The sequence below is a fragment of the Phocoena phocoena genome, chromosome 8, assembly GCF_963924675.1.
Source record: "Phocoena phocoena chromosome 8, mPhoPho1.1, whole genome shotgun sequence".
In the NCBI taxonomy this organism is placed as follows: Eukaryota; Metazoa; Chordata; class Mammalia; order Artiodactyla; family Phocoenidae; genus Phocoena; species Phocoena phocoena.
Window position 1 is genome coordinate 9244289 of NC_089226.1, and position 7761 is coordinate 9252049.

At 47.9% G+C, this 7761-nt stretch overlaps 1 protein-coding gene across 2 annotated transcripts; it reads left to right on the forward strand.

Annotated features, from left to right (window-relative positions):
* The first annotated feature begins 376 nt into the window (after positions 1–376).
* On the forward strand, positions 377–4887 carry TMEM218 (transmembrane protein 218). 2 transcript variants are annotated; one of them, XM_065882799.1, is made up of 4 exons: positions 377–486; positions 1099–1174; positions 1331–1435; positions 4753–4887. In XM_065882799.1, the coding sequence occupies exons 1-4, from the start codon at positions 377–379 to the stop codon at positions 4885–4887; spliced, it is 426 nt and encodes a 141-aa protein (XP_065738871.1). The 2 variants fall into 2 exon arrangements, with proteins under 2 accessions (XP_065738871.1, XP_065738872.1); XM_065882800.1 differs by lacking the exon at positions 1099–1174 and having other exon boundaries at positions 1333–1435.
* Positions 4888–7761: the final 2874 nt, after the last annotated feature.

The window sequence follows — 7761 nt, forward strand, 5'->3', positions numbered from 1 at the left end:
TACAGCCCTCGGTTAGGGTTTTGTATCAAGGGAGAATCCAGCTTGTGGGTTGTGGGAAGACAAACTCAGATTCCGAATTTGAAATGACCCACATGGAGCAGAAAGCAGCTTCTCAGTCCTCACCAAAAAGAAAGGTTTGGGTTCTAAATTTTTAGTTCCTATTAAGGGACTCGACATTCCCAAAGACCTGTATTGACGAATCCTCCTACCACAGCAATCATCAAAAATTCCCCAGAATGAATTGGGACTTTCTGTGTTTGACCGCCCACCAGGAAACCCAGGAGCGCACGGAAGCCTGGCGGTACCCACACACCAGGGACAGACAGCTCATCGGGCCGGGGGGTCCAGGCCTGCAGCTCTCAGCTGTGCCCCCTGCATGGCTGGCACCGTGCTGGGCGTGGGGGCTGGCGTGTTCGTCCTCGCCCTGCTCTGGGTGTCAGTACTGCTGCTGTGTCTGCTGCTATCCAGAGCCTCAGGTATAGCTAGGTAAGGCCTTCTCTCCAGCCAGGAGTCCCAGGTAAAAGCGATTAGAAGTGCAATCGCTGACGCTCATGAAACGTTTAGAATTCAGAAGCTCATTGTTGTAATCACTGGCAGTTTGAATGAGTTGCATTTTCACGTCATCATAAGGACTAACTGTTATTTATGCTCGGAAGCAGAGGTGGGAGGAGAAGGGGAGTGGTATCTGTCAGCTCTCAGTGTTGGGGAGATGGGGACACAGGGGATGGAAAGAGAATCCGCTTTCGGTGCCTGTTGAGTTTCTGGGGGTTGTATGTGTGCGTGTTTCTTAATTGTTGAGATTTACAGCAGGCACTGGGTCCAGCCCCTAAGGCTCCAGACCTGGGCCCTGGGACGCTGAAGAGTCGTAGGTGACTTGGGCTGGCATTGACTTAAGAAAGAATCAGGCCATAAACTGACTCTAAGGTCACCATGGAGTCACACTCCCTGGCCAGACAGTGTAGGTACAAATCAGCAAGTTACATCATTTACTAAAGTTTTCTGGTTTAAAACACAGCACTTGGGGTTTAAAACACTTCACTTTTTCCTGATCATGACTGCACAGAGGCAAAGATAAAAACTACCAATTCCCATTCTTAGGAATTTGGAGTTCCCAGGAATAAACAGGAACACATCCCGCTGGTACCTGTCTGGGAAGAAGAGTTTGGGGATGAAGGGGAAAACATTTCTAAATTCCCTGGGCGGTGTGGGCAGCACACTGGGCCCTGTTAATGGACTGAAACAGGATATCCGCCCAGGGAAGAGCCAGTCCCGGCCTAGCTGAATAGAGAGGAGACTGAACAGTGCTTTTAACCCTCTGTCTTTCACTCCCAGGTTCTCCGTCATTTTCGTGTTCCTCGGTGCTCTGATTATCACGGCGGTTCTGTTGCTCTTCCCCCGAGCCAGTGAATTCCCAGCCCCTGAGGCTGAGATGAAGGTAAAACCATGGGTTTTGTTTTGCATCCTGAGTTGTGTCTCTTCTTTCTCTTGCTCTGGACCTCCGTCCTGCCCCACATGGTCCCTGATGCCAGGAGGGCCGAAGTGTGTTAGAAAAATTGTGAAGTTGAAACCAGGATGGGGGGGAGCTCAGAGGGAGTTTTAACCCCCTCCCCCCTCCCCCAGGAAGAGACAGTTCTTCCGATGCCCCCTTGCGACACCCCCGGGCAGCTATTTGCCTAATCTGTTCTCGTCTCCAGTTTGCATCAAGTGGAACGAGCCGTAAGCCCAGAAGCCACCTCGTGGTGTGAGGGCCGGAGCCGAGCAGACAGGCGGGAAGAGCCTGTCCTGAGTAAGAGGCTCCCGCTCCTGCTGGCCTTGGCTCAGAAACTCGCATCCCGGGCAGCACTTAGGCAGTGCTCTCCGGTGCTGACCGACATGCTTTTTCACCTCCGTGTGTTTGCGTTTTTCCACTTGTGGCATGGAGCGAGCACTGTCCATAGAGAAGAGCAGTGAGGAAGGAGGGGCGCTTCTCTGGAAAGCGGAAGTTGTAGAGGTTGGTGCGTTTAATACGAACAGCCTTTGGGGAGGCCCCTTTGGTCCTCGTTTCTAGAACCACATCTCCCAGCACCTACCTGTCTACGTGGATTTTTATCATCTCTCCTAGACCCCACCCATTCTGGTTCACTCCTGACTGGGGCTCTGGCTTTGCCATACAGAGCTGGTCTCAGGTCCCCACGATCTTGATCACAGTATTGACTTCCTGTGTCCCATTACTTTTTCCTCTGTTTTACTTTTTAAGCTGTCACGGTGATAACAGCTAACGTTTTTTAAGGCATCGCTGTGTGCCAGGTCCTGTGCTAAGCCTGTTATTTACAAGCTCTCATTTAAACCTCAGGACAACCCTAAGTGGTATGACACAGGTGCTGTTAGTGTCCCCAGTTCATAGGTGAGGATGCCGAGGCTGGCAGGGGTTAGGGTAACTTGCCCAAGATCATACATGTATAGGAAGAGGCAGAGCAAGGATTCAAGCTGAGGTCCGTCTTCAAAACCTTCATTGTTGGGGACTCCACAGAATACTGGGGGCCTTCGCAGCAAGTGCAGAGGCGACTATTTTGACACTAGACACTAGACTACACAAAATGATATAACTCCTGAACTAAAATCGGCACACATTTCCAGTTCTATCTAGGACTGACCATGGCAAAAGGGAGGAAATTCGTTCTGAAAATTCCAAGGGAAATAATACCACACAAAACAGGAATTATTTTCATACATGCCAGGTTTTTTTTGGTCACCATTTGGAAACCGCTGACTGTGTCAGGACTGTGTGTGTGAGCTGGGGCGCAGACGCCCACCCTGGTTTTCCTGTCTAAGATGGGGAGAGCGGTGAAGGCTGCGTATTTCTGGATTGCTGCCGATGTGAACATTGGAAGAAGGGCACAGAGTAAACACTGTTTCGAAATCAATCCCTCTTTCCTCTGTCATGTGAGTTTCAGACCCAGGAGAGCAGAATGGGCTTTGAGCAAAATACGTTCGTCAGCATGGCCAGCAGGATCTCAATTCCAGGTTTCGAGCACCAGCCCCTTCAGCAGCTTGGCTCAATACTGTATCAATAATACATGGCCTGGGCCCTGCTCACCCAAGGCCTGCTAATTGGCTAATTAAAAAGTGAACCCTGTCGAACCAGCAAACATGCAGCTCGCGAGAGACTTGTTCAGTCCTGGAGCCAGGGTCAAGGTTATGTTAAAGCTGTTTCATCAAGCTGACCTTTGTTGTAAGTTGGCTGTCAGGGTAATCTCTGGAGCAGCCCTTTCCTTCTTGGTGTCTTTGGAACTCAGGGATCACAGCAGAGCTCGGACTTGACAGGTGCTTTGTGTATCGCCACTGTATTAGTTACCTACTGCTGCTGTAACAAATTACCACGAAATTAGTGGCTTACAACACAAATTTACTATCTTATATAGTTCCGTAGATTAGAAGCCCCAAATTAGCCTCACTGGGCTAAAATCAAGGGGTTGGCAGGGCTGTCTTCCTTTCTGGAGGTTCTGCGGAAGGATGTTTCCTTGCCCTTTCCTGCTTCCGGAGGCCACCCTCGGCTTGCAGTCCCCTTGCTCCATCTTCAGAGCCAGCAAAGTAACGTCTCTCTGACTCTGCCTCCGTCCTCACATCTTTCTCTCTGACCCTGTCTCCTGCATCCCTCCACCACTTCTAAGGACCCTTGTGATTGCACTGGGCCACCTGTAGTGGACAGTTCAGGCCAATCTCCCTATTTTAAGGTCAGCTCATTAACAACCTTAATTCCATCTACAGCCTTAATTCTCCTTTGTCGCGTAATTTAACATATTTGGACTTTCTGGAGATGAGGATGTGGACATTTTCGGGCCATTATTCTGTCAACCACAGCCGCCCTTCAGGTATTTTGGGTTCTCTTCAGGTGCTGGGTTCTGAACGCTTCCGGAAGTTGTGAAGTCCCCAGTCACTTGGCTTTTGTGCTGCTTCTCCCTTAAGTCTGTAGATTAAACGGCTTTTTCCTGCCCGGACTTAAGCAGCACCATTTGGATCTGCGGAAAACAGAGCTCTGGCTGTGAACAGTAGACAAGCAGGTAGGGCCAATACCAATCATAGGTTTATGTCAGCAAAGACCACCAGTTTCGGGGCCTCAAGGACAACTGGTTGCCAAGCAGCCAACTGTACGAATTGGGGCAAGTTATCTCCCCTCTTCGTGTTTCAGTATCTCAGGAAAATGACTATTTCCCCCAACCCTTGGAATGCTGGGTTACGAATTTTAGGGTTCAGAACTTTTCTGAGGAAAGTTTTAGAGTCGCCTTTTCATTTTGAAAATGACATCTCCCGAGTTGGCAATGGGTTGATTACGTGAGGGCTTGGGTCCTGGGTGTGTGGGGTTTATTATACTGTCGTATCTTTATGTATGTTTAAAATTCTCCGTGATGAAAAGTTGACAGCCACCTAATGAGCCTTTCAGGGACCAAGCAAGCAAACTTCTCATTAACTCTTTCCGAGAACTGATTTCAGAACAGAAAAGGACTCGTCCAGGGTCTTCAGAGTGTTTGTGAACCTCCTACATGGAGCCATTTGTTCCCTGGACTTCATTAAGCCTCTCTTTATCTTGTATTTCTGGCTCAGCACATTGAAAAAAGGTTCTTTCTTATCCATTTGCAGGGCAGACTCAGGGCAGGATGTTACTGTAAGTTACAAATATGGACAGACTCTGGGCCCATTCATCAGAGATTACAGATGAGCACAGCCAGGGTGCGGAAGTGACAGCAATTTCGTTTTTGATGTTTCTTTCTCCAGATTGTAGATGCCTTTTTCATTGGCCGCTATGTCCTGCTGGCTTTCATCACTCTTGTCTTCCTTGGGAGCCTTTTCTTGGTTCTAATCCATCACATCGTGGAGCCAATCTATGCCAAACCACTGCGGTCCCACTGAGCATCTTCAGGAAAACCAAGACCCTGTTCCTTCCCTCGCCTCGATGTCATTGACGAGCGGAAAGGTGTTGTTCGGAGTCTTGTTTTGACAGCCTTCCTGCCTAAAGATCGAAGGATCATCTCTTCATCACTAAGACAAATCCCTTGAGTCCTGGCTTCCAGAAACAGGGTTGCAAAATTGCCCCTGGGGAGAGATTCTCACCAGCTTAAGAGGGATATTGCCATCTTCTTAGCACCTGTACCTCAGATTTTCCATCTCTTTTGAAATGGAAATAGCAACAGGGATCTGCTTAGAGTAGGTTTTCAATGAAGACTTCAGTAAATGAATTTTGGGAAAAAGGGGCACTTTGGCTTCTGCTGTCAAATCGACGGAAGAACTTGGTCCTTTTTGATACTATGAAAAATTGTTAGTTACGAGGTCAAGATCATTTGGGAAAGAAAGACAATCAAAGTTCAAAAGGTTATTTCAGTGTAATGACCCGGAGACATATCCAGGCCCCGGTTACGGAGCACTCCGCATATCACGACACCGGGCTCCACAGAGGCCACGGTGTCGCTTCCCGCTGCTCCAAGAAAGCAAGCAACAGCAGCTAAAGGACTGGCTTTCACCTCGAACTCCTGGCCACAGCCTTCTAAACCTCGCATTGCTATATTTCAGGTTTACTCGGGGATTAGAGGCGGGATATGGAAATGCCAGTTGTGTGTCCTGCTGCTCTCTCTGGATTCTTTTGCTTCCAGGATTTGGCGGCCTTTGTTGCCTTATTTGGTTACCATAAGAGTCCATTTGGGGTTACTGTCATCTCTTTCATCTTCGTAGCTCTTTCTCCAAAGCTGATGAGGAATGTATATGCCCAGGCTTAGGTATAACTTTATACCTAAGCCCCCAGACCAAGTGAAATTTGTTAGTAACTAGAGGGGCTCTAGGCTGGTTCCATTTTGGAAGTCTTATCCTGGCTCCCTAGAGCTATTTGAAGAAGGACTTTCTGGCTTAAAATTAAGAACCAGAAAACGAGTTGGAATAAGAACTTTGATTGAGTACATGCTATAATGCCAGTAGTACACTAATCTTTTTTTTTTTTTAACACAGATGTAAATGACAGGCTTGTGTGTTAAGGGCAAAAATATGCTTTGTACAAAGCGTATTTTAGCTCAGCCTGCCTTCTGTATCCTGTAACTACCAGCAGTGGTGACATGAATGATGGGTCACCTTCTACGCTTCATACGCCACGAAGTCGTGTCCAACCCTGAAAACAACCCTCACAGGGTTGGGATAAGAAGTAGAAGTCTGGGAGGACAAAATGAATTTCACTGAGTTCTACATGGGGGACCCCGATAATCAATGGCTAATATGGCACCCCTTGTGCTCACGGCCTTCCTGGGGACAGGGCTTAGAGGGCATCCCTTAAATACAAACAAATCATCTCAGGGTCCCATTCATCCTTCTTTGATCAATGGCCTTAGCACAGGTGGTGCCACCCAGAGGGGATCCCGTGGCAAAGAGACTGTGGTGATGCCACTGTCTGGAAGCGGGGGAGGGAGAGTGAATCAGGGCTTCCATATAAGAAGACAGGTTATTTCACAGCCTCTTAAAATTGCATCCTGACGAAAACCACATGAGCAGGACGCCACAACGTTCACAGCGGAGTCGTTTCTCTGATCCACTAGGTGGCGCTGTCGCGAGCCGGCAGAACACACTTCGTAATTTTTTTGACAAGTTCCTTTTATTTCTCACTGGTAAAACAGAAGTAAAGCTAACATTCTTTCCTGATGCATGGTATCGGATATTTAATCTAAGAATTCATCAGAATTCTTGTACGCTGTTCAGTTGCTAGGGAATGCACTGCCATTCATGCCTGCTGCACGCAGCAGGTGTCGGCACTCACTCAGCACTGACTGTGCTCCCACTGGGTGAAGCACGGTCCTGGTGGAGTAAATCCATCCCAGAATGAGGCTCTGAGGCATCCAGGCTGTCTTCCTCACTCCATCCTGGGATGAAGGGATCCAAATCATTTTTAAATGTTTTTATTCTAACATAAAGTAATCCATTTCTTGATCTGTTCTCTAAGAAATCAACTTTTCTGTCAGCTCTATCCTGTTGCTGCTGCAGTTGAAGGGTTTTGTTTTGCTTTGATTTTTATTCATGTGTAAAGAAACCTGCTGCAATTGTTTCACAGATGAGAGACAGGCAGAGAGATACAGGGGTTTAAAAAGTTGCCCAGGGGCTTCCCTGGTGGCGCAGTGGTTAAGAAGAATCCGCCTGCCAATTCAGGGGACACGGCTTCGAGCCCTGGTCCGGGAAGATCCCACGTGCCGCGGAGCAACTAAGCCCGTGCACCACAACTACTGAGCCTGCGCTCTAGAGCTCGTGAGCCACAACTACTGAGCCCACAGGCCACAAGTACTGAAGCCTGCATGCCTAGAGCCCATGCTCCGCAACAAGAGAAGCCACTGCAATGAGAAGCCCGCACACCGCAACCAAGAGTAGCCCCCGCTCGCCGCAACTAGAGAAAGCCCGCGCGCAGCAACAAAGACCCAACGCAGCCAAAAATAAATAAATAAATAAATAAAAATTTAAAAGTTGCCCAGCTTGTTAGTAGTGAGGCTCACACTTTGCATCGGGATCCTGACATTTCATTTCTCCGATGGTTTTAAGGATCCGTTTTGGCTTTCGAACAACTTCTTATTTTTACCTTGGCTAACACTATTTCTTAGCTATGTGTACCCACCATTCCCCTGACCCGTATCCAAAAAATGTAAACGTTTCATTAAAGAATTCCTAATTAACATTTATGGTACAAATAAAAAGCATTTTATCATGACTTCCTGGCATAAAGCTTCAAGTATTTGGCTCTTATTACATAGGAGCAAGTTTCCA